General features: G+C 44.5%; 1 protein-coding gene across 1 annotated transcript in view; it reads left to right on the top strand.

The window, feature by feature from the left end:
* Window positions 1-26818, top strand: part of NCEH1 (neutral cholesterol ester hydrolase 1) — a 72639-nt gene extending 45821 nt beyond the window's left edge. Inside the window, exons 2-5 of the mRNA XM_075547039.1 lie at window positions 3940-4168; window positions 7485-7554; window positions 21454-21625; window positions 22247-26818. Of these exons, the coding sequence (XP_075403154.1) occupies window positions 3940-4168; window positions 7485-7554; window positions 21454-21625; window positions 22247-22864 (1089 nt within the window). The 3' untranslated portion in view covers window positions 22865-26818. The remainder of the gene's footprint in view (window positions 1-3939; window positions 4169-7484; window positions 7555-21453; window positions 21626-22246) is intronic.
* The last annotated feature ends 318 nt before the right edge of the window (window positions 26819-27136 follow it).

The following is a 27136-nucleotide window of genomic DNA, read 5'->3' as shown; positions in this document are numbered from 1 at the left end:
TACTACCTCTTGGTCTGTGTACAGGTTCTGCATGAGCACAATGATGGGTTTTGGAATTTCTATTCTTCACAATGTTCTTTGTCATTTGCTTTTATCCACACCATCAAATGCTTTTTCAGAGTCAGTAAAACATAGGTTACCATCCTCCTGGTATATTCCACTTTCAGCCTATTATCATCATCATCAAACAATAATATAAAAAAAATCACTGCCATCGAGTTAGTGCCTATTCATAGTGACTCCGCAGGACAAGACAGAACTGCCGCTGTGAGTATCCGAGAGACTGTCACTGTTGATGGGAGTAGCAAAGAGCAGCTGGTGGTTTCCAACTGCTGACCTTGCAGTTAGTAGACCAGTGAGCAACTATCATGCCACCCCAATTAGCCACCTCATATTTAAATACTAGTGGAATTAAAGTTAAGTGAATTTTGATAACTCCCAGCTGGAAATCTTGAACTTCTTTTAAGGGAAAAGGTTGTGTGTTATTGAATTTAAGGTGATCTGTATTTAAGTGATTTCAAATGTTAAGTGTTTTAATCTGGGTTGACTAAAGAAACAAATTCATAGACACTCAAATGTGTATAAAAAGAGCTTTATAGAAAAGAGCAACTGTGTATTGAGAACACATCCCAACCCAGATCAAGTCCATAAGTCCAATATTAGCACAAGTGTCTGATACTAGTCCATACATTCCTCTTTAAAAAAATCATTTTACTGGGGGCTTATACAGGTCTTATCACCATCCATCCATCCATCCATCCATCCATTGTGTCAAGCACATTTGTTGCCATCCTCATTCTCAAAACATTTTCTTTTTACTGGAGCCCTTGTTATTAGCTCCTCATTCTCCCCGACACACACACACACACACACACACACACACACACTCTTGATAATTTATAAATTATTGCTATTTTTTCATGTCTTAGACTGACCGCTGTCTCTCTTCACCCACTTTTCTGTTGTCCGTCCCCTGGGAAGAGGTTATAGGTAGATCATTGTAACCGGTTCCCCCTTTCTTCTCAACCTTCCCCTCCTGGTATCACTACTCTCATGAGTGGTTCTGAGGGGTTTATCTGTCCTGTATTCCCTGTGTTTCCAGCTCTTATCTGTACCCGTGTACATGCTCTGGTCTAGCCAGATTTGTAAGATGGAATTGGGGTCATTATTGGGAGGGAACCTTAAAGAACAATGAAACATACATTCCTCTTTAGACTCTGAGCACATGCAATGATGCCAAATGCAGGAAGATCTCAGGCCAGTGGGTGGAAGGCCTTGTGGATCCAGTGGCAGTGGAAGCTTATCAACGCTGGTGTGGGTCTTCACATGTCTCCTCCAGCTCTCTGAGAGTCTCAACAGCAGGAAAGGGAAGGCAGAGAGAATGAGTGCCCTGCCTCCAGGGAGGAAGACAGGAATTCCCAGAATCCTCAGGATAAGGCCATGCCCACAAGGAGGGATCAGTCTGTGACCTAATTGACAGGCTAGATTCCACACCTTTGCTCAAGTTGACAGGAGATTATGTATAACTGCCACAGAAAGTAACATATGTTATGGGGTAATAAAAACTATCAAATCTGTATCCCAAAGTACACTAACTTTGCAACATATGACCAGGTTGGCTTGTCCAATAAGCAAGATATACTTAGGTTGACTTGTGTTTCATTATTACTATATAGTGAACAATTTCACATTTAAGCACATTGAGGATCTTGTTCTTAGGTATGGCTGCCATACATCTTTCCCAACCCCCTACAAGAGCAGAAAAGCCTCTTCACAAATTCACAATCCCTGATAGGGGCAGTGCTCAATAACCAAGGTCTGCCTGGCTTACCTTGCGTACTCTCCCCCTGCATATGATCACAAATATTCATGTAGATAAATGTTTCCTGAGCGATGGTTTTCCCCAGTAAGTAAGAGCCAAAGCAGAATCTAAAGAGAAGAACCAAGAGTCCACTTACAGCAGGAAGTAATTATTATTGGAGCAAATGGAGGCGCCCTGATGTGCAGAATAAAACCAGTTGAGTGTGAAAAATGAGCAAGAATGGAGAAAAGATTCCGAAAGAATTTATTGTAGCTAGTTCTTGCTGAAATATGACCACCTGTTAAGTTATTCATGGGTGTGGACCATCAGTGTGCTCCCTATGATAAGACCCCATAAACAAGCTTTTTAGATGTAGTTAGTTTACATCTTTTCTCCCTGACATTTCTCCCAATATCAGAGTTTGGAAATCATTGTGGCACTGGTAATAAGAATGGGTGGGGTGGGATGCGGGGAGAGGGGTGGAGTGGGAGAAGTGGGAGAGGAAATAATGTCTGATTCTGTGAAACTTTGTTCTATCTGCATTTCTTCATGAAATGTCCTTCTGGATCAGAGGTATGATAATACTAGTAATACAAACAATAGCGAACTCAGAGGGCTTAATAGACACTCTTCTAAGTGCGTTATTTTTTCATTCTTCACAATAATCTTTTGCTGTAGTTCATATTGTTAATCCCATTGTACAGATGGAAAATCCAGGCACAGAGAAATTTAGTAGCTTGGCTGGGGCCCCTCCTCAACTGGTAACTGGGGGAGCTGAAATTTTAACCTAGACATTCTGGCTCAGAATGAGACGTGGGTGTGGAGTGGGTTAAGCATCATGCTGCTAAGTGCAGGGACAGCAGTTCAAACCCACCCGCCACTCCATGGGGAAAAGATGAGGCTGTTAGTTCCTTAAAAAATTTACTGTCTCAGAAACCCTAAGGAGCAATACCACTCCGTCTTATCGGGTCACTTTGAATCAGCGTGGTCCGTAGTGGGGAAGCACTGTTGCTCTGTGGGAGAAAGATGAAGCTTTCTGTTCCTGCAGAGAGTTGCAGTCTCAGGAGCCCTCGGGGGGCAGGTCTAGCCTGTCCTCTAGGGTGAGTGCGAGTCGAAATCAAGCGGAGGGCAGTGGACGTGAGGGAGGGGGTCTGGTGGAGAAGTCATCCTACTAAAGGAATGCAATGAGGAGAGCCTGGATCATAACCGTACCGCGGAGAGGAAGCTCTGTAGGATCTTAGCCGGGTGGGCTGAGTCTTTTCTCTTCATGTCCCTTTTAGCCTTGCAGCCAAGCGCTTAATCATTGCACCACCAGGCCCCTTCCGACCTAACAACGTCCTGTGAACCTTGAATGTCGAGGTCAGCATCCTCGGGGCGTAGAGGAAGAAGACATTTGCCCTATTTCTGAGTGTTCTGGGCTCAGTCTGAGCTGGTCTGCTTCTGAAAGCCAGAGCCTGGAGGAACCAGTTCCTTCACTCTCATATGCTTATTCCATCCCCTACTCTCAGAGCCACTGGATGTACTTCCACATATAAACCTGAAAGCACTTTTCGAAATAAGTAAAAATAAAACGTTCCCCTCCTTTATTTGCATTTTGATAAAGCAGTCTTCCTCCGCTCTTCATATGTTATCAGAACATTAGGATCATGATATGCTGATTGAGATGTTAAAAAATAATAAAGTGATTGAATCTTGACATTCACAAGTCTTAGTTTCACTTCTACAGCTAAAGAGCCATGTGAATCTGGGGCTAATGACACTCACCTTTTATTTATACCCACCGACTCGCGTCCATCCCATGTGTAGGGCAGACGGGGGCTAGATCGAGTTGTCAGTGGCTGTGAACATACAGAAGTGTATCACCAGTGTTTCTGTGGGTGGATGACCCCGTCAACCTTGGGCTAATGATGTTATCAGGATACTGGCCTCATTTCCCTCCAGAGTTTATCTCAAGATCAAGGGAGGGCTCTTGTATGAAATGCTTTCTAAGCTTTAAATTAAAAGGATCATGTAATGTGTTGTATGGAAAGTGTCTAGTTAATCCTCCAGTACAGTGTGCCTGGTTTGTAAGACTTTCAGCATTAAGACAAAAAAATTGACACATTTTCCCTCTTTTTTTCCAACCCCTCATCCTACAGAGTAACCTGATCCACTACCTGGGCCTGAGCCATCATCTGCTTGCCCTGAATTTTATCATCATTTCTTTTGGCAAGAAAAGTGCATGGTCATCAGCTCAGGTGAAGGTGACAGACACTGAATTTGATGGTGTGGAAGTCCGAGTGTTTGAAGGCTCCTCCAAACCCAACGAGCCACTGAAACGCAGCATTGTTTACCTGCACGGAGGGGGCTGGGCTTTGGCAAGTCCAAGTATGTTCTGTTCACCTTTGGATTATTTGGGACTGTGGTTGGCCTTGGGGGAAGTGTGTGATTGTGTTTAGCTTTCTCTTTAGGTAAGGAGATGAGGTGCCTATTATCTGGGTTTCCCCGGAAGGTCCCAGTTACCATGTTGTCTTAGCAGAATTATTACTTGTACCCCCTCTTCCCTATCAAAAGGTTCCTGATTTGAGTGATAACTTCTATTGTTTATTTGGCTGGTTCTTTTAGGGCAACAAAAACAGTGAGGCGTGTGTGTGTGTGTGTGTGTGTGTGTGTGTGTGTGTGTGTGAGAGAGAGAGAGAGAGAGAGAGAGAGAGAGAGAGAGAGAGAGGAAAAGAGAAAAAGATTTATGTTTTTAAAAGTGGCTTACACATTTGTAGAATTGGGCAAAGTCCAGGCAATGGGGGTGGGGGAGGGGCTGCAGAGGTGAACGAATCCAAGGTTGGCAAGTGAGATGTAGGCCAATGACAGCTTCTAGGATCTACAAACAACATGGCAGGACAGTTGCTCAAATCCAAAGAGCCAACAAGCCAGATGCAGGATCCAGACCCAGCAAGGTTTTCCACAGCATCTACTTATATTGGAAGCAATCCACACCCAGGAAGAAACATTCCATCTCTTCAAAGGATCAGGATTATGATTGGAATAAGGGTGATCCCCACTGAAATCTTCTTACAATTGATAGACTACTCATAGTAGATCTCTTTTTGGAGTTGATTACATTGTATTAGATCACATCATAAAGGTATTACTAGGCCTTAACTACCAAATCACAGAACAAGATCACTGATATCACATGCAAGTGGAATTTTGCTGAAGATCATATAACAATGGTTACAGTCATTCATTGGTCGGGAGCTGCAGGAGTCAGAAGAGGATGTGGAAGAAGGGATATCAATGCTGATGTCAGACGGCTCTTGGCTGAAAGCAGAGAATACTAGAAAGATGTTCAGTTGTGTTTTGTTGACTCTGCAAAGGCATTCACCTCTGTGGATAGATAGCCTTGAGGAGGGTGGGAATTCCGGAACACTTCATTGTGCACATGCAGGATCTGGACATGGATCCGAAGGCAATTTTTCAAACAGAACAAGGAAAGAGTTCATGGTTTTGAATCAGAAAGGGTGTGCATCATGGGTATAGTCTCTCACCATGCTTAATGTGTATGCTGAGCAATGATCAGAGAAGCCAGATTATATGAAGAGAAACAGCCTCAGGATCAGAGGGAGGCTCATTAATAACCCACAAGAGGCAGATGGCACAACCTTGCTTGCTGAAAGCAAGGAGGACTTGAAGCCCTTGCTGACGAAGATCAGGGTTTGCAGCCTTCCGGCTGGATGACAGCTCACTGTAAAGAAAACCCAAATCCTCACAAGCGGACCAATAAGTCACAATGATAAATGGAGAAAAGGTTGAAGTAGTCAAGGATTTTTATGTTGCTTAAATCCACAACCAATTATCATGGCAGCAACAGCCAGGGTATGGAAACCTTAGTCTGGAAACGCTACTGAAACCTGTTCACTTTGTGTCACCCTGCTGGCACTCGGAACACCCGTGACATAGCTCCAGCTTGAGAGCAGCACAGCAGCCACCACAGTTCGACAGACTGACAGTACGACAGACTGACAGAGCAGTAATGACTGGCCTCACAGGCTTGTGAAGGCTGGATGCTGAATCAGGAAGCGCGAAGGAGAATGGACGCATCTGAAGTATTGTGCTGAAGAAGACTATTGAAAGTGTCATGAACTGCCAACAGGACAGACAGACAGCCTCGGAAGACGTGCCACCGAATTCTCCTTGGGAAGCAAGAATGGCGAGACCGTGCACGAACCTGTCGACTTTGGGCATGCTATCGGGAGAGAACAGTCCCCGGAAAAGAACATCATGCTTGGAAAATCAGGACAGCCAAGAGAGGAAGGCCTTCAACAAGAGAGACGGGCACAGTGGTTTCGAGTGCGGTCCAAACGTAAGAACAACTGTGAGGGCGGTGTTCTGTTTTGTGGTGTATGGGCCGCTGTGAGTCAGAACCGACTTGACGGCACCGAGCAGCACAATGACCACACCAACCCCGAGCAACTTTGTACTCAGAACAAATGGGTGCTCCATGAGCAGACCCGGCCCAGCTAAGTCACTCAGTCATGAATTCACCAAGAAGTGAGTCAGATAGAACTTCCTCCTGAGAAAGGAAGTGTGTCGCACTGCACGCTTTCCGGGTAGGACATAGCCGTGGAGGGCAGGGGAACTGCCACACATTTTTGGTAGCACTTCAACCAGAGGCTGCTGTAGGTATGGAGGAGGCTGTGAAATGATCGAATGTCTGGTTCTAGAACTGTCTCATAAGGTCTATGAGCAAGGAAATAGCTGGTTTTCTATTAGACTATCCAGCTCTCAGTTTATTGAATGGACAAAACAGGGATTCCATTTTTACATATTAAAATTACTTCTGTTAATGCAAATTTTTGGGTAGTCCTTCTAGGAATGCCAAGTGTCCAATAGTTCTAATTTTATTTCTATTGGTTTGAATGCAATATCATGTTCTTCACATTGGTCACTTTCTCTCTTTTTTTCTTTAAGTACTTTTGTCTTGGTGACTTTCTTAAATGACAGTAAATAAGGGGTGTTAAAAGAGAAAACTTTTATAGTCATAAAGAAGAAGCTGCCTATTTTCTATATATATATTTTAGATACCAAATCAGGCTTGTTTGGTTCATTCCACATAGTCCATTGCTTGTCTAGTTATTTAATAACATTTTTCAAAGCAATCTAATAAGCATTTCCAGTTACTTTTAAACAGTTACATTTGTCCTGAGCCAGATTTAATTTTTGCATTTTTACATGTAGTTATTAATTTACAATTTGTAACAGTCTTATTGACATGTAATTCACAGATACAATGAAATGATGTAAACATGTTAAGAAGGATTGTGCAGTCATCACCACAATTGACCTTGGATCATTTTCTCCTTCCTTGTCCTCCTTAGTGTTAGCTTCCCGTATTCCAGCTTCCCCTGCCACACCTAAGAAGCTACTAAGCATTCTACTGTCTCTGTGGTGTAACTCTATTAATCAAGCATTTGTTCACATTTGATCTGTATCGTTTGTTTTTATTATGAATAACTGAACTCAAGCCAAACTCACTGCTATCAGTCAATGTTTCTGAGACTATAATTGTTTAAGGGAGTAGAAAGCCAAGTTTTTTTCTGGGAATAACTTAACGCCAGGTCTAAAACTAATGAATGATTAGCAGAATTTAAGAGTAAAGAGTATTAAGTGACCTGTTTTATAGCAATCATGCCTTTGTGTCTTTTAGAAATCAGCTATTATGATGAATTATGTACAGCAATGGCCGAGGAATTGAATGCCGTCATTGTCGCCATCGAGTAAGTAATTAACACTGAGTCATGTATACGTTTAGTATTACTCTGAGGGGGGCCTAGATAACAGTGTGGTTGCATTGTTTAGAAGCAATCAAATAAAATGTAAAATAAAGACCCAGTGAGATGTCACATGATCTGCCCAATCAAGGTCAGATTCAGCATAACCAGAAAAAAAATTATTTCAGATATAACAAAAAAAACCCCTCTCTATAACTTCTCTAAGTACCATTTCATATTAGTCTTGGAAGCTTCCTGAAAGAGACTTACCTGAAAAGGAGCTACCTGCAATATGTAAGTTGGACGATAGCGTTTCTTCATCTAAAGAGCAGTCCGAGTTTTCAGAGCATCTTCCCCACAGCAAGTCGTTGCAGACTTCTTCTCCGGGGTCAGGAGTGCCGGCTTGGCAAAGGTGAATAAACATCGTTAGCATTCGCATTACTAATGTTAACGCTTGGAGGGAGCACTCACTACCAGTTCTCTCTTAGTTGCTTTTGGGGGCAACCAAGTAGAATGAGAATCATAACGTACCGTATATATGCTAGTGTAAGCCGGGTTTTTCAGCACGCTTTTAATGCCATTTTTATGGTAAAATGAGGTGCCTCGGCAGATAGTTGGGTCGGCTTATACTCGAGTATATACGGTATAACAGTCGCTCTGCCGGCAGCAATGCAGAACTCGAGGCTCCTGTTCTTGGAAGTCTGCTGGTGCGTGCTTGCCGCACGCCCTTCAGGTCTCAGCCCCCACATTTCAAAATGAGACTTTCCTCCTTTTCTTTTCTTCTCACCAGATCCTGCATGCATAGCCGGCAGACCACAGACTTCGTTTATGTGTGTGTTTGCTGTCACCGGGATAGGCGGTGCAGCTCCAGGCAGGCCGGGAGTTTTAGGAATTTTTGTGATTTGTTCATTGTTGAGCCATGAGTTCAGCATTAGGTACATCAATACCTGGCATAGACTGAGCCTTCAAGGAGTGTTTTTAGAATGAATAAATGATAAGTGAATGACTGAAGAGTCTTGCTTAATTCTCATACAATATAAAGCATCCAAGATAAGCATTTTGATTTCTTCCTCATAAACGCTAACGCTAAAGTTCCCAGACGTTCAGTAACTTGTATGAGGTTACACAGCTGAGCAGATGGTGGAGAGGGACTGGGCCCTCCGTGCTCTCTTAACCGAGTGTCAAGACAACCGCCAAGAAAGCGAGTGTCGCTGGGTGATAGAGCTTCGCTCGCCTCAAACCCATTCCATGCCCTGAGCTCCTCCACTTCTTTTCTTTCCTCGGTTCTCTCTGCAAGTTGACCTCCCCTCACTCCCTACCCCCTCCGGAACTCATGACTCTCTCTTCCTTGCCCCTATTCGAGATCTGGGGTCTTGGAGAATTATTTCTTCAGTGGTCTCTAGCAAGATCTGTATCTTAGCCGTGTTTCTCTACCAGAAATACCATAAGTAAATGTCCTCAGCAAACAGAAATTTACTCTGCCACAGTGTAGGGGGCTAGGCATCAGCTCGAGGGATTCACTTTCCCCTCTGTTGGCTCACAGTCCAGGAGGAAGACCCTAGCCTCTTTGCAGCACGTGTGGGCCCCGAGTTGTCTGAGCGCTCCAGGTGTCAAGGCATCCATTTTCTCTGGGTCTAGGGGGTTTCCAGCACAACGGACCTTGGAGCCAAAGGACATGCTCTGCTCCCAGTTCTCCTTTTTTGCTAGTCGTGGTTTTATTCTGATCTGTGCTTACTTGTTTTATCTCTTCTATATCTCAGTAGAAATTGACTCAAAATAAACTTTATTCTGAAGGTGCAGTCTTGCCTCATTAACATAAGTGCTTCTCATGTTGCCTTATTAACAACACAGAGGTTAGGATTGATCACACATAGGATAATTACACCAGATTACAAAGTGGAGGATAACCACATAATACTAAAAGTCATGACCTGCCGAACTTGACATATATTTGGGGTGGGTGCGGGGAAGCACAATTCAATCCCTAGCAGTCTGGTAATCTGAGTTAGGCGTTAGGCAACTCTGAATATACACAATAGCCTTTACGGTCACATGAATCCCCAGTGTGGATCCAGTGCCTGACAGTCCTAGACAGCTCCCTCAGCCTCCCTGGACCACCAGACAGTCCTCCAAAAACAAGCAAAGGCTCTCAGTGCAGTTTTGTAATGCAAGAGGCTTCAAATGAAAGATGACATCATCTATCCTGGGCGGCAGGTCAGAAGAAAGCAGGGCTGTTTGGGCAGCCGCCACCTCCTTATAGAATAATTCAACAGTAGGTTGACACTTTCAGGGGCTCATCAGTGGATTTCTACGTAGCCTCAGCTCTTATAGACCCAAGAGAAGGGGAAGATTGTACTTGCTTCGGTTGGTACCAGTGGGATCGCCACTCACCCAAGCAAGCTCCACCCTTCAGAAACAACAAGTGGTCTTCCTGCTTGCTACCTACACTTGTTTACCTGTTCACACCTGCCTCAAGGAAGACAGTGAAGTGGGTTTGTTGTTGATGATGTTGTTTGAACTGTAGGATTATCATGAAACAGAGAAATGCCGTTTTAATGACCTCGTGCTGCCATAGCAGAAACCCTCACGTGGGTGACTTTCAATAACAGACGTTCATCTGACAGCTCTGGGAGCCAACGTCCAAATCAGGCTCTTGGCTGTGGTGATGCCTGCCTCAAAGTAGTTTCCGGCATCCCTTCATGGACGATTCTCAAATGGCACCCCTCCTGCTCTTTTAGTAACTAGAAGTGATTACATTTAGAAACCCCTCCCTCCCCAAATTTGGCTATCCCCTAATTAACCTAGCAAACAAAAAGACTAACAACAATAAACTCTTTTCAAACAGGATTACATCTACAGGTACAGGGGTTAGGATTTCAACATACATTTTGGGCAATTAACTCTGTACTCTCACACACTCTGCCCCACGCCCATCCCCAATTCATGTATTATCCATGCTAAACGTTCACCCTATCAGAGACGGATAAATGTTTTAAAAGATTCATTGTGAATTAGGTGAATGTTTACAAATCAGACGGTCAGTTTTATATTAAATAACTCACCAAGCCCTTCAATATCTTGTCTGGCTTCCATCATTTTCTCCCCCCGCCCCTCCCCATCTCCTTTTTGTTGGCTGTGGTCTTTCCCTTCACTCGTGTTAACATTATGCAAAGACATTGGCTGTGTGGAATTGAACAAACCATGGATAGCATTGAGAAGAACAGGAATTCTAGAACTCTCCATTAAGCTCATGCGGAACCTGTACACGGACCAAGAGGCAATTGTCCAAACAGAACAAGGGGACATTCTTCATAGTTTAAACTCAGCAGAGGTTGTGTCAGGGTTGTATGCTCTCACTGTATTGATTCAGTCTGTATGCCGAGCAAATAATGGGAGACGCTGAGTGAAATGAGGAAGGACGGTTGAGTAACATGCGATATGCAGATGACACACTTTATTTGCTGATGCATTTGCTGATGAACATTAAGAATTGCAGCTTTCATTTGGGAGTGCAACTCAGCACAACGAGGACAGAAAGGCCCACAACCCGACCAACGGGTAATGTCATGATACATGGAGACAAGACGGAAGGTGTCCAGGACTGCATGTTGTGTGGATCCACCATCACCACTCATGGAAGCAGCAACAAAGAAGTCTAAGGACACACTGCATTGGTTAAGTCGCTGCCCAAGACCTGTCTATGGTGTTGAAGAGCAAGCCTGTCAGAGGAAAGACTAGTGTGCAGCGTACCCGGCCGTGATGTTTCCATGGTCTGAAATGCATGTGAAAGTTGGGCATTGACTAAAGAAGACCAAAGAAGAATCCATGCATTTGAGTTAGGGACATTGAGTGTACCGTGGAATGCCAAAAGAACAAACATATTTGTCTTGGGAGGAACAGCCAGAAAACGCCTTAGAGCCAAAGACATGTTATCATGAGTCACGTTCTTGGGACATGTGACCAGGAAGAGTGTTGCCAGTGTAGACAGCGAGGAGCCAGAGTGGTTACCGTCGCTTGGTGCTGACAGAGTTGCCTTTTATTTTTCCATCCATAAAATGAGACGGAGAAGCCTGACAATACAGCGCCTATCTAGTATAAGAAACTTGGTAATACAGCTTATGTCTACTACAAGACACACTGCCGAACGACAGTAATCTCTTCCTGCTCCAACTTCCTTGGAGAAATCCTCACTCACCATCTCCATCTTGGCAGCCCTGGCAGGTGGATAGCCTGAATTCCTCAGGAGTTGCCTTCCAAGAAAGGCAAGATTGACTCCAAACTTGTCTTTTACTCCCTCCAGGCTGGCCTAAGCAAACTTAAAGACCAGCATGACAGACAGTTCAGACTGAGCAGCGCTGGTGGTGTAGTGGTTATACGTTGAGCTGTGATTCACATGGTCAGCAGTTCAAAACCACCAGCAGCTCCATAGGTGAACGACTGGGTTTTCTACACCTGTAAAGAGTCTTGGAACCTCACTGGGGAGTCAGCATTGACTTGATGGTAGTGGGTTTGGTTTGCAGAACAAAAGTATTGCTGTGCCCTATAAGAAGTAGGTTGTTTTATGAAAGCGCTTAGATGCTAACCAAAAGGCTGCCAGTTCAAACCCACAAGGTGATCCATGGCAGATAGATGTGGCAATCCGCTGTCATAAACCAGAACTCCCAACTCCCCGTCGTCCAGGTGATACTGACAGAAAGCCCTAGGCCGCAATTCCCGTTTGTCCTACAGGCTTCTGAAGAGGTGGATCGATTCATGCCAAGGGGTTTGGTTAGTGGGTTTGGTCAAGCTCATGAGTCGCTCTTTTTAACGATGTCTTCTTGACTCCATGTTCTACCTTTTCCCCCTGACGACAGCCAGAGAAAGGAGGCCAGAGGAACAGGCAGCAGACCTGCCTGGGCGTCTGTAGCCACCTGGGAGTCCTCTGGCTCACTGTTTACCTTTGAGGTTTGCTCTGAGGTAGTTGAGATAGAGGCTCAGAGCCTGGGGAGCTGGCTTCTGTTTACTGGGCTAGAGCTTTTAAGCTGTGAGCCGAGTACAGGCACATCCTCTAACAGATCACAGTTCTAGACTCAAATCGCGCCACCCCTTGGGGTTTGGTACAGCATCCTGACATTTGTGAGCGCATTTGAATATTATTCTTATCCAGTCAGCTGAAGCCCATCACCATCAAGTTGATTCCGCACCGGGATTTCCTGGCTGCTACCTTTACCTGCACCAGCGCCACTGAGAGTGTTTGAGCTGACGATCTTCAGGCTGGCCTGAAAAATAGAAACACCTTTGCTGTCTATTCAATCCCGACTCATAGCAACCAGCTAGGGCAGAGCGCACCTTCTCCATAGGGCTTCCAAAACTGTAACTCCTCCCACCCTGGCCCCTCAGCGTACAAGGAAAGAAAACATGTATTTATGACTTAGCTAGACAGGGACAAGGATTTAGGCGTGAAATGAACTTTTCATACCGCAGATCAATACATATTTTTCCTAATGTAAATATGTGGAAGATTTTGATTGCCTTCAGCAGCACTATGTAAATCGACTGGGAAAAGGAGTTGATAAAGTCAGGATTGCTTATCAGCTTATTTAATACCCCGTTGAACTCAGTATGAACTACAACAGGTGACAGAAGAGTTGGTGCATTTACTTAGAAAATTCAAAAATAGATGAAGTCGTTTTGTCAACATGGAGGTGAATTTTAGAGGAAAATTATTATTTTGGCCTTTGCTTTGGTTATGTGCATTTTAAGTTAGTAAAGGATCGTTTGGGTCTTAGCTTTCGTTAAGTAGAGCTCTATGTTTGCTTGCAACCACGAAGATACGAGTCTGCCTTTTCCTGCGGTGAATCTTATGAAACCGAAATACAGATCTGATATTGAGGCTGAACATGTAACCCCCAAACTGAGACAGAGCTGCAGTCTCTATAGAAGCACACTGCCAACTCCCACCCCACTTTCCCACCCCCACCCCTCCCTCCCACCCTATGGAGCGAGATCTTCCAAACCGCTTGTGTCATTGGACCTCTCCCTGTCAGCCAGACCTCTGCTGGTGTCGCGCAGACTGGCTGATAAGCAGTGCTCAACGCTATCTCCAGAGGCCTCTCTCTTTTAAATTGTGCTAAATCAGCACCTAACAAAACCATTTGCCCTACAACTTTCACATCTAGAGTTCAGGGGCGGGGATGTTCCCTATTGTGTCAAGGGACCTTCGGGGTTTTGTTTTGTTGAGGGCACTCTGCAGTGTATTGCTGGTCTAATTTGTATACTCCTTTCTGAAGACGGGCAGGGCTTCTCCAAGACCTGGGGGAGCAAGCGAGAGTTCACAAAAGCAGAAGCAACTCCTGGTGACCCCTCGTGTTACAGTGTTACAGAGCAGAACCGCTTCTATCGGGCACCCAAAGCTGTGTCCCCTTTGGGGGCAGATCCCCCGGCCTGTCGCACCAGCAACCTGTCAGTCTGTAGCCAGACCATCTTGTTTGCGTCACCCGACGTCTCCTCTTGGAGGAAGACTCATCTAGTTACTGTATATACTTGCGTATAAGCTGAGTTTTTCAGCACATTTCTAATGCAGTTTGGTAAAATTAGGTGTCTCAGTTGATATTTGGGTTGGCTTATACGCGGTATGTTCCCAGGACGGATCTATTGAGATGAAAGATGGTCGAAAAGAAAAGGAAAAAAAAAGGGGGGGGGGAAGCAAAGCTTTCTCTCTCTTCCGCATCTAATATGGGAGTAAAATTTCATTCTACAACATCCCACATACCTTTCGCCGACCTGGCATTGTCTGGGGGCACCCAGTGTCCTTGTCCCCAGCTGGAGGCTGTACACATGGTTGTCGGGTTCAGATATTTTTAGGGAGAATGCGAATGGCAACCCGCTCAGTACACCAGTGCCACCAACATCCATCTCTCTGGGATAGAATTGACCACAGCAACTCAAAGATTTAACAGGGAACGTCAGGGTTTATGAGTTTATGTTATGTTATGTTATGTTATGAGGGTCAAAGAGCTGGTGTTAATCAGAGAGGAACCATCAGAAGAGGAAGTGAGGATGGTGGTACAACTTGCAGGATGTCCCCAGTGTCACTGAGAGACGTAGAAATGCTGGAATTGGCATATGTCCTGCTGTGTATACGAGGGGGTGCCCCGTAAAGATGGACTTCCCCCCTTAAGCTATAGACTTAAATTTGTTAAAAAAAAACACAACTTTATCACCTTCAAAGTACTCTCCATTACACTTAATACATTGGTCAAACCTGCAATTCCTTTCTTGGAAACAGTTTTCAAACTCATTTGATTGAATGCCTGGCAGCACCTCCCTCTTTTTTTCTTCGCCTCTTCCACATCATCAGATCACTATCCTCTTCACTCCAGGAAACAAAAAGAAGTCTCTCGGAATGGGGTCAGGTGCACCGAGAAGGCTGTGTAAGCAGGTGTGTTGTTGTGGTGGCAGAACCAGTCCCCAGTCTGCCACAAAATCAGGCCTTTTTTGCTACACACTGTTACACGATCTTTTCAGAACCTCTAAATATAAAGCTTGATTAACAGTCTGACCTGGTGGAACGAACTCCCAATGCACTTTCCCCACTCTCACATAAAAAAACAACAAATGAGCATTGTCTTGATTTCACTTTGACAAGTTTTTTTGGCGAGATGATGATGCCGTCTTCCACTGACTTGAATGATGTTTGCTTTCAGGGTCGCAAGAATAGCACCATGTCTCTTCACCAGTAATGACCTTGGGGAAAAAGCCAGCGTTGTTTAGGAGCTGTTCTTTCAAAGCACGGCATGGACACCCTTTCTGCTGGTCAGAACTCGAGGCACAAATTTTGCAGTGACCTTTCTCATTCACTAAATTCACTAAACTGAGCTCCAACAGAGTGCAGATAACTTTCCCATCGTGTCAATGCTCCGTTGTTAGTCTTTGAGCACAAGTGCATGGTTTTGGTTGACCTTTTCATCAGTTCAGGAAGTTGATGGATGTCCAGAATGAGGTCTGTCATCAATTGACATTTCACCTTTTTTGAAACAAGGGAACAATTTGTACATCTGAGTTTTTCCATAGCTCTGTCCTTGTAAGCTGTGTTCAACAGCACAACAGTTTCTGTGGCGTTTTTCCCGAGCAGGAAACAGAATCTCACACTGTTCTCTTAAAATGGCCATCACAAAAAATGAGATTCGAGTGAAACTTCTTTCATGAAAAAATTCACTGTGACCAGAGGAACCTTCCCAGGTGATGCCACTGGGTGCACTAACTCAGAGCAAGTTGCTCAATACTCACCTAGCAGGAAAAATGGGTACTATGAAAGCTCCACCCAGGGGAGCTTTTTTTCCCCATTTTTTGGGGGGGTACTCCCTCATATTCTCCACCAGAAGAATAAGAACCACAACCAGAAGCAAATGAACTATTAGAAACAAAAAATATATTATAAATACAACTGAAAGCCTGAAAGACACACTGGCTACACAAATCTACCAATTTGAGAATTTCCTGCTCTGGCATGGTGCTAAGAATAAATATGTCTGTGTGAGTTATACACTTAATTATGTATGTATGCACGTGTATGCATATACGTACACAAAGGGGGTTTCAAAATGCTTATGAAAAGTGAAATGTAAAGATCATGAAATTTCTACGCACACAGAGATAGGTGTTGATTAATGTACAAGATGCGTTCTGTGAAACGGGTCATTATGTGATTTGGATGTTGCGGGAACACCATATTATATACAGGTAGTCCCAGCACAATCCATAGTTCAATCCCTGTAAAGTCTTACAACATCTTAAAGCCTCTGAGCCATATCCACTGGACCGGGGAAGGCAGTCCTGGCTGGACTGTGCACTGTGTCAGTGCAGGAAAAGGGTCGCGGGAGGGCTCAGAGAGGTGGATTTGAGGACCAGGTGTGCTGGTCACTTTGGGCAGGTTTGTTGATACAGTCACTTCCGGATCAAGTGCAGTGTCTACCACCTGTATAGCTGGTAGCCGGCTCCCGCTCCCGGAGTGGAAGACTGCAGGACCAGTGGGTGAAGGAAGCCTTGAGGAGGAGATGGAGGAAGATCACAGATTTGGGATGAGACCTGGAGACCTGCTGCTCGTTAATTCTGGAGGTTTGAGGTCTTTACAATCTTTATAAACCTAACTCACAACCATGCTGACTCCTAGCGACTCCCTGTGGGTTTCTGAGACTATAAGGGAGTAGAAAACCCAGTCTTTCTCCCACAGAGCTGCTGGTGGTCTCAAACTGCCAGCCATGTGGATTGCAGCCCAACCCATAACCACTACGCCACCAGGGTTTCTCTCACAAACTTTTGGGGGAAATAATAAAAGGAGAGCTGCTTTCCTTTAAATGTGTGCGTGTGTGTGGACACGCGTGCACACATACAAACACACACATTACCTATGGGACACTGATGTATTTGCAGTTGCTTGATCTGGTGCTAAGTGCATGTATGTATATATGAGAGGTCTTCAAAAAGCTCGTGGAAATATCCCATTATCTCTTAATTCCATGTTTTCCGCAAACCCTTTGAAGCCCCTCCAAACGTGAGTGTTTATTTATCTAAGGCTGGGTTGTGGCAGTTGTGAATTCAGTTTCCAGCTCAGCCACTTCCCAGCTATGATTACAGACACGTTTTGGGTCCACCTTGAGCTGTGTGTTCTCATACCTAAGGCTGACATGTAATTCAAACTAAGGTTTGAGCGAAGTACACCTGTAGAACACCTGGCGAGATGTGTGGGCATGCACCTTCATGTGACTGATTAAATGCCATGCTTGAGGCCGCAGCACCTGGTGTTCTTGTAGTCCAAGCTGGGGAGGCTATCCCGCTGCTGGTGTGGTGGGCAGACATTCAGCTGCTGACTGAAAGGCAATTCAGACCCACCCGCAGCTCCTCAGGAGAAAGATGTAGCAGTGGGTTTCTGTAAAGGATTACGACCTGGAAAAGCGAAGGGACAATTAATTCTATGAACTGGAATTGACTCGAAAGCAACAGGTGTAAAAAAAAAAATTTTATTAGGTGGTATGCATAGAGTAAAGGGTCCCTGGTCATGTTGTGGTGAGTCATTGGTGCTGTGATCGGCATGGTCGGCAGTTTGAAACCACCAGCAGCTCGGCAGGAGAAAGACTGGGCTCTCTACTCCCAGAAACAGTCTCAGAAACCCGCAGCGGGGTTGCGATGAGCCAGCATTGACTTGATGCAGTGAGCAAGGTTTTGGAGTTATGCACAGCGAAGGCGCTATGGTGGTGGAGTAGTTCCACATTGGACTGCGAACCACCAGGTCAGCAGTTCGAAGCCATCAGCTGCTCTTTGGGAGAAAGAGGAGGCTTCTACTCTGGTCAACAGTTCCAGTCTCAGAAACCCTCATGGCAGTGAGTTTGGCCTAGGGTATGCAGAGTAATAAACAGAGGTAGTCCAGTTGGCTTTGCAGCACCTTCTCTACTGACAGTAGAACCCAAAGTAAAAGACAAAACACAAACTCACTACCACTGAGTCGATGCCGACTCATAGTGACTCTACAGGATAGGGTAGACCTGCCCAGGTGAGTTTCTGAGAACGTAACTTTTTTCGGGAGTAGAAGCATCGTCTTTCTCCCACGGAGTAGTGCTTCCCACTGCTTACCTTTCAATTAGCAGCCCAACTCGAGTACTCATTCAAACTCTATTTCACATGACGGCCTCATCCCCAGATCCACAGTTTGCAAACTTAGGAATATAGACAGAGTCCCTTTCCAGTGTTTGTTCGGAAGCTATCTGTGAAGGCAAGCAGTGGGTAGTGAATGCGCTTCTCTTTCTCTGGCTGGGCCATCCAGGGGGTTGGTCCTTCTGACTCCCAGTCTTCCGTATCCATCAAGAATCCTCCAGCTTTTATGATAAACCTCTGGAGAGTTGCCAGCGACTCCCGCCATTTATCTTTTACCAAGCGAACTGAGAAAGATCTAGTTTTATATGGTCTCCAGTCTACAAGCATCAAGTGTACCCCTTCCCCCCCCCCCCCACTCGGAACAAAGCTGGGATCTGCCTTGACCGGGGAAAGAGGAGGAGGGGCAGGATGTCTATTCAAGGAGGCCAGGAACACACGCCTGGTAACCCCTTTGTTTTTCAGCATGCGCACACTGTCATCTGAACTAGTTGTTCATTGTTGAGATTCCAGGCAGGCAGCCGTCCTTTGAGATGACCAATTTCCCTTGGTTCAATGTCACTGTGGCCTTATCAGGAAGTGTCTGAAAACTCAATCTTGTGTGTGCGAGTGGGTCTCTGTCTGGCCTCTTAGGGAACCAGGGGATACAGTTGGCGATATGTGAGGCTATTGTTTTGATAATAGGAAATAGCTTGTATTTTCACAGCTTGAGTGGTGAATTGCACGGCTTTTCAATTCATTGAGAGCACTGGGAATTCAACTGGATATAACTGAAGTTAAAACACTAAGCGTTGAAAACAAGGCATGGTCCAGGAACTGGGGGGAAGGGGATCCTGTGCAATGCTTCCACCTGGTGGACAAAATGCAACCCTGCTTCTTTCCTCCTTTAACGACGCAGCAGCTCTAAGACAGTGGAAATCGACTGAAGAAAAATTGCACTTGGGGTGATTAATCGATCACCACAGCTGGAAAAATTCGACATTAGGAAGTTTGTTTCATCCTATAAGGTAACCTCAAGGACTTTCTTAATGCACTTAGATGTTTGAACTAAGAAGTCCTCAATGACTGCTAATAAGCATTCATTTGATTGTACTCGGCATGTCAAGGTGTTTACTTTGCTGGCTGGATTTTAGATGGGGGAGTTAAAAGGCCTTATTAAGTAGACTGGAATAAGGAGCTATGGTGGCACAGTGTATTAAGCACCAAGTGACTACCAACCTCCCAGCTGCTCTCCCAGAGAAAGATGAGGCTAGAGGTCCTATAAAGGTGTACAAGTTCCAGAAAGCCTAAGGAGGGTCACTGTGAGTCAAATCAGTGGCAGTGGGTTTGGGGCTTAGCTTATGTAAATCAGCCTAGGAACAATGGTTTCAGGAAATGAATATGCAAATGAAAGGGAAAGGACCAGAGTCTTAAGACTATTATCCGAGTTCTCATTAAGTCAACTTCATTCTATCTTACTTTAACTTGACAAGTTATGACTTTTGCTACAATCAGCTAACTTTTGTGTGCCTCCGTTTCTTTATTTGCAAAACAAAGGTGTGCTAATGCCTGGTAAAGAGTCCTCCTATGTGGTGGATGATTCCAAACTCAGTGCCATCAAGCCATAGTGACCTTGTAGGATAAGGCAGACCTGCCTTTTTGAGTTCCCAGACTGTGATTTTTTTTTAATTTAATCCCCCCCCCCCCCAGACTGTGATTCTTGATGGGAGTAGAGAGCCTTCTCTTTCTCCCATGGTGGTTTCGAACTGCTGACCTTGAAGTTCTCATCCCAACTTGTAATCACTGTGTTGCCAGGGCTCCTGGAATGCATGATAATGTGCCCAAGCATTGGTGGGTACTGGGCACACAATAGTGGCCAAGACAAGGTCCCTTCTCTCAGCGAGTAGAGTCCTTAGATGAACATGATGATACCGTTTTCATGTGAGGCAGTACGTGCAGGGATGTATCCCCAACACGAAGAAGAATCATGGAGATGAAGTTACAGACACGAAAGGCTTCCAGGGTAATTCAGAGACACAGACTATTTTCATTTCCCTGAAGAAAAAAAAATCCACAATGTTGCACATGCCATGAAGTATTTCCTGCAACTGGACACCTTCCAGAAGGATGAGGTTGGCCCAGGTTACAGGATGAGGGTGGGAAATTATTACTGAGCAATAGAGGAGGCTGGAGAAGACGTGAGCACTCCAAGCCGAGACTGTTCATATGGAGAGATAGGGGAGCCTTGTGGGCAGAGTCCTGGAGAAAATCAGGCTTCTTTGGGACTTGAACAGGAAGATGAATCCTACACGCTCTAACCCCAGGGAATGCTGGTCCTGCAGACTGGGGCACTAGGAGGAGCCCCAGAAGCTTGAGAGCCGGTAGGGCCTGGACACGTGGTTTTCTTTGCTGGTTCAAAATGGGTCTTTGAAAAAAAAAAGGGCCTTTGTGTGCCGTCTTCCAATGAAGGAGTGCATTGCGTGGGTTTCCTGTTAGACCGGCGTGGACCTCTGTGGAGTGCTTTGACTACACAGTTATCAGAGATGCCATATGGATGCATTAAACATTGGGTAAGCAAGCCGGGTCACTCTCTAACCAAGTGGTGTGGTGAATGGAACAGAGAATTTTAGAAATAAAATTCTACAATGTACTGTAGTTCTAGTCAGATCTTAATAATCAGCATCGGCTTTTTTTGTTGTTATTAAATCATTTTATTGGGGCTCATACAACTCATCACAATCCATACATACATACATCAATTGTATAAAGCACACTTTTTTTTCTTTTTAAACATTTTATTAGGGGCTCATACAACTCTTATACATATACATACATCAATTGTATAAAGCACATCTTTACATTCTTTTCCCTAATCATTTTCTTTTTTTTCTGCTCTTTTCTTTTTTTACATTTTATTAGGGACTCATACAACTCTTATCACAATCCATACATATACATACATCAATTGTATAAAGCACATCCATACATTCCCTGCCCCAATCATTCTCAAAGCATTTGCTCTCCACTTAAAGCATCAGCTTTTTTAAAAGTAATTTTTAAACAGTTTTTGCATGTTTGTTTTATTTTGTGGTTGGTGTTGTCTTTTTTGTTTTTCAAGACTCTAGCTAATAAAAAATTACTACACTTTGAACCAAATAGCTCAGTAGCCAGGAAATAAATGATCTGTGTTTCTGTTTATTTCTGTCTTTGGAAGAATCCGTTTTCCCTCAAGAGTTATGCTTTCCATGACCTGTAAGACATGACAAAGTCGGTCAATGAATGCAACTTTTGTCTTCACAGGTACAGGCTAGTTCCCAAGGTTCATTTTCCCGAGCAAATCCACGATGTTGCGCGGGCCACGAAGCATTTCCTGCAGCCTGAGGTCTTACAGAAGTACTCCGTTGACCCAGACAGAATTGGCATTTCTGGCGACAGTGCTGGTGGGAACTTGGCCGCTGCTCTGGGGCAACAGGTAACCTCCTGTTTGGGATGCTTATAAGGGGAGCCGTGTATGAGATCATCCAAAGCCTTCACCATGGTGACAAAAGCATGAGCTGCTCGCTAGGTCGCTCAGTGATTCCTATGACGGCACAGGGAGGGCTCTCAGAGATCGCTGGGAGATTGGTCTGTGTAGGAGGAGAGGTGGCATCTCTGAGCCGTCACAGAAACTCCGACTAGAATCAGTATTAGAGAGCTCACGGCTCCAAGACCTCCTTTCTCCTTAGGGATGTGCATGGAACTTAGACCCAAGAGGCCATGTGTCCCTCTAGAAGGGTCACAGAAAACTAAGTGGCAAACATCATAGTGACTCTATAGGACAGGGTAGAGTCCTTTCTTGGTTGGTGGGGCTCATTTATCTATAGAAAGACGTGAAGGGGTTTCAAAAAGTTCACAGGAAAATTCCTTTCTCCATTTCAGTTTTTCCGTGGCATTTTTGAAGTTCCTCCTCTTAGCAAATGCCATGCTTAGTGAAAACTTAAGTTGACCTATGCCCTGGACTGATTCAGAGAAACCCGTGAAGAGACTGCATCGGGGGTGGTTGGGGAAAACCAGTCGGGCAAAACAAATCATTTGTTTGCTTCCTCTTCTCCAGTTCAGTCAAGACCTCAACCTACGAAGCAAGTTCAAACTGCAAGCTTTAATTTACCCGGTTCTTCAAGCCTTAGATTTTAACACGCCCTCTTATCAGCAGAACTGGAACACCCCGATCCTGCCCCGCTATGTCATGGTGAAGTATTGGGTGGATTACTTCAAAGGCAACTATGACTTTGTCCAGGCCATGATCGTTAACAATCACACCTCACTGGATGTGGAAGGGGCTGTCGCCCTGAGGTCCCGTCTAAACTGGACCTTCCTCTTGCCACCATCAATCACAAAGAACTACAAGCCCGTCGTGCACACTGCAGGCAACGCCAGGATTGTCCAGGAGCTGCCCCAGCTTCTGGATGCCCGTTCCGCCCCACTCATTGCAGACCAGGAGGTCCTCCAGCACCTCCCAAAGACCTACATTCTCACGTGTGAGTATGACGTCCTGAGGGATGATGGGATCATGTATGCAAAGCGTTTGGAGAATGCAGGGGTGAAGGTGACCCTGGACCACTTTGAGGATGGCTTCCACGGCTGCATGATTTTCACCAGGTGGCCCACTAACTTCTCCGTGGGAATCCGGACTAGGAACAGTTACATCAAGTGGCTGGATGAAAATCTGTGAAGGCGAGCCACTTCTAGAAGGCTCGGGCGCCTCTTGACCTCCACACTTGCTTTGGAAGGACACGCACTTTCAGTTGACTGCCTTCTCCATTACTTGTGACGTCTCCATTACTCTAGTCCCCAGAGACGATCGGATAATTGTGCTTTGGTTGGTTGGTTTGGTTTTAATGAACTCGATTAACTTAAGGGAAACACATCTGAACCTAGTCCCAAAGTGGGCCAATCTTTCTGTCACGGTTGCTTTAGCTGATTCACAATTCATACAATTGCAGAAAGCAGGGCCACAGACCTGGACATAAGCTTTGGGTTCTGACTTTGTTAGATGATGCTGCTTCTTTTTTCCAGAAGAAATTCTTCTGTCACTTCTCAGTCATTTGGCGGAGCTTAAGTGCAGAGGAAATTCTTCCAGCGATCAACAATACAGTGACTTTTAATGAGGTGTTTTTTTTTAATGTGGTCTCTTTGCATTTTGATAGAATTTACTCTGGGTTCCGAGCAGGATTCAGGGTGTACACTTTAAGGTCAGGACTGGTCCAAGTACCCTCCATGTTTTGCAGATGGGTGGCTTCACTTTCTATGGGCGTTTCAGCAGAGGCTTTCTCATGGGGCGAAGCTTCTCAGAGGGATTTGTTCCTCTGACGTCACTTTCTAAGACACCTCCCTAGAAGTGGGGCCATGACAACACTTTAAAGGGGGTTCCCACCACTATTATGAGAAAATGTGAGGTTGCGTACAAGGAGTACTTGCACATGATTTTCTTTTCTTTTTTGCATTTTGGTGAGCAGATCTTCTGGGGAGGAAATTCGTTTATACTTAGGATACATTTTTTTTTACAGTCCGCCTCCAGGTTACAAACTCCCACCTTACAGACAACTCACTGGCCCGTTAACGGTATGTAAATCTGCCCTCACTTTGGATGAATCTCTGCTCTCCAAACCCCCCATCCCAGTCATCTTTACTTGTTTCCCGGTGCAGCTTTCAAGCCTTTGCTTTCACACGCACCCACTACTGTTGAGCGATTCTGGCTCATGGTCAAGGTAGAACTGCACCTTTGGGTTTCTGAGACTGTAACTCGTTGTGGGAGCAGAACGCCTCCTCTGTTTCCCATTCTTTCACTGAAGAAAGGTTAAAAAGAACCATATGCACCTGTTCTGAATTCACCTTCAAACTGGAGTTCTTCACCAGGGGACTGACTGTAGAACAAGGCAACAGGCAGAGGGAATAGCCTTCTGTGCCATAATGAATACGCCTGACATAAATTACCCAAAGTGGTGTGTGTATATATTTGGCATAGTTAAAAAATAGAAAGCATTTAATATATTTTAAAATTACAGAAAAATAATATCTTTAGATGGTCTAGTCTATTCTTGAAAACTCGCCCTTTTTTCACTTAGCTGGCTTTAAAATGGGCCTATTTTGGAATATGTAATGTGCTGTTTATTTTTTTAAGTTATTCAATGTTCATCCCTGCAGCCAGATGTAGGATCCTTCAGAATAATGTCTGCAGGGAATTCACAAATAATGGGATTTTTGAAGAACTATCTCCCTTAGAAAACAACTCCCTGAGAGTTATAGTCACATACAGTTTTATGGAAAGAGATAAAGTAGCTATTAATACTAGTAACCATGAAGCCTAAAGAGTGTGATGTTTATAAGGATATCTAAATGAAAATCATCTGTCACTATGAGTACATCTGATAACGTCGTGTAAGTGTGTCACTCAGTAGCTTAGGCAACACCCAGGCTGCCCATGTGTCTTCTCGATGTTTGGGGGATACCGGTTCAGCACCTTTTGGGTAAAGGACATGCAATGGCACCTGGTGGCCACCCCCTCATTTCTCCTTCTCATCAGGTCTAGATGTTCCCCAGTTTACTCCGTGTGAAGGCCTCGGAAGATTCTCCAGTTCAGATTGGGTAGTTGCACCTCTGCCCTCCTCCCCGCCCCCCTCTCTTCTGTCCCCAGTCCATACTCCTGCTAGGGACCGAGAAGAGTCGCACAGTAGCTGGAAGGAGAGGAAGGAGAACTTTTTCCTCGCTTTGGAAGGATGGGCATTTTCTCACTTCTGGCAGTGACATGACAAGTGAGAAGAAGTGTGTACTTCTGTTTCATGTACTGGGTGAGCCGAGAGCAGTTAGCTAGATAGAAATGGGACAGTGTGCGATTGTGTGTGTGCATAATAATGGTCACCATCCAAGTTCACGTGCTAAGGCACCCGAATAGCACACACACTCCTTTGGGGCCTTTCCCTCCTGCCCGCTAAAATCAGAGGTGGATTACTTGATCGCTGAAGCAGCAGGCAGCCACAACATTCAAACCGTTTTGTCAGATGGGCAAATTGTGTTGGCCTCTCGTATGGTGCGTTTTTTTGTTTTCGTAGATTGTTATTCTTTATATACAGGCACATGCATCAGCAAAGATTTTCCTTTCTAGAAAACAGACATTTTAGTTCTGCGGTAGCTATCGTCTGCATACAATACTATCCACTTGTCACCATTCTAAGGAACCAAATTTGGGCTTTATTTTGGGGTCATCTACCTCAAACAAAGCGGAGAGAACCAACACATGTACAAAGTTCTTTAAAATGCTACCTCCCTCCCCACATTGTGAGTCAAATCCTGTCGCCATCATGTTACAGACCTCTGACAGGCTCTCTTGAATGAAAGGGGAGTGAAGGAGAGAACAGTGGGGTGGGGTCCACCACTGTTTCGATGAAATACTTGAGTTGAATTGGAAGTTCTCATCCTGTGAATAACGTATCTCCTAACTTACATTGTAACCCACTTTGGACCGTGCTACCATGAGACGCTGCTTGGAATAATGATAACTGGAAATTATTGGGTTGAAGTGAGCCCATAGTCACAACTCTGGACTCACACCTACCAGTGACCATGAAGAAGGCACAGAACTGGGCATATTTCCTTCTGTTAAACATAAGGTCACCATGAACTGGAGCTAACTCAACAGCATCTAACAACAACAACATAACACAACAAACCAACCCAAATGTCAAGGATTAAGAATGTCTATGAGGAGCCAACAGAGTTTATGATGTTAAAGATGTTTTGGGGCTGGGCTGAATGTGTTGTTCTCTCAGATGCTGTTTGTTTGTAAAAGAGTCTATGCTCTACTGAGGTTTTTTTTGAGTGTTACAGCTTTGTTTTGTTTTTGTATTTTAAGAGAAAGCTAATGATAATTTTTGTTTTAATCGTTGTTTATGAAATATGAAATCACCTATATAAAATACAGTGCTGTAAATTAATTTTAATGTTTTAGCATTTATTTGTGAAGAATTAAAACTACTGTGTAATTGCCCTCTTGGCTATACTACTTTATGCATGACCTTTTCACTTTGGACTTTTTTGCTGCCTTTCCACTGCAAAGGGGAAGGCAGATTTTATGAAGTATTTTAGAGCAAATATATTTTATAAAATGAAGAATTTCTGACATGGAAATTCCAGCATTATCTGTTTTGAATCATGTTTGGAAATAAAATGGCTCCATCTGAGAATGTGACTCCTCCGGGTCTCTTGCCTCGTGTTCTGCTTCACCTTTGAGACGATTCTTTCTCATTCTCTCTGTACCATAGACCAAGGATCAAAGTCCCTGACATTGAGTCGACCATGACTCTCCTGCCAAAGTTTTCTTCCCACTCACTACCTTTCATCACTGGGTCCCCCGATGACATTCATTTCATGTCTGGATATAACACGTGTTGCCTGTATTGGAGAAACCAACCTTGAATGGGCTGAAAGCCAGGCAAACCTTGGTGCTGGCACCTTTAAAACAATCCAAGTAACTGCACGTTATGGGAAGGCATGTTTTAGGGTTTTCTAGAGCAAAACGGTGGGTCACCACCCCATATGAGGTTGTGTGGTTGAATGTAAGGCTACAAGAAATTTGGCAACAGTAAAAGGTTTCTGCATGTCCAGTGACAAACAATGAATGAAAAACAGTCATGTAATGAATGGAGGGGTCTCTGGTAGGACTTGACCATGTGGCAAACTTCTTGGACAAGAAGAGTTGCGAGTGGAGAAAGTTTAACAGACCGAGTGTGGGATATTTCCCTTATCTTTTTTTTGGGGGGTGTGTGATTTTTTTATTGGCATATAATTTGCATATTCTAAAATCCAATAGTTCAGTCACATCAAGAAGAGTTAAAAATCACCCCCACAATCGGTTCTAGAACATTTTCTTCATCCTTGTATTCATTACTAGTTTCCTGTTTTCCCCCAGCCTCCCCTGCCATCCCCACAAGGAACCATCGGTCTAGTT

The sequence above is a fragment of the Tenrec ecaudatus genome, chromosome 4 (genome assembly GCF_050624435.1).
Source record: "Tenrec ecaudatus isolate mTenEca1 chromosome 4, mTenEca1.hap1, whole genome shotgun sequence".
Classification (NCBI taxonomy): domain Eukaryota; kingdom Metazoa; phylum Chordata; class Mammalia; order Afrosoricida; family Tenrecidae; genus Tenrec; species Tenrec ecaudatus.
Note: the sequence above shows the minus strand (reverse complement) of the source record. Positions and strands in the feature narration are given on the sequence as shown.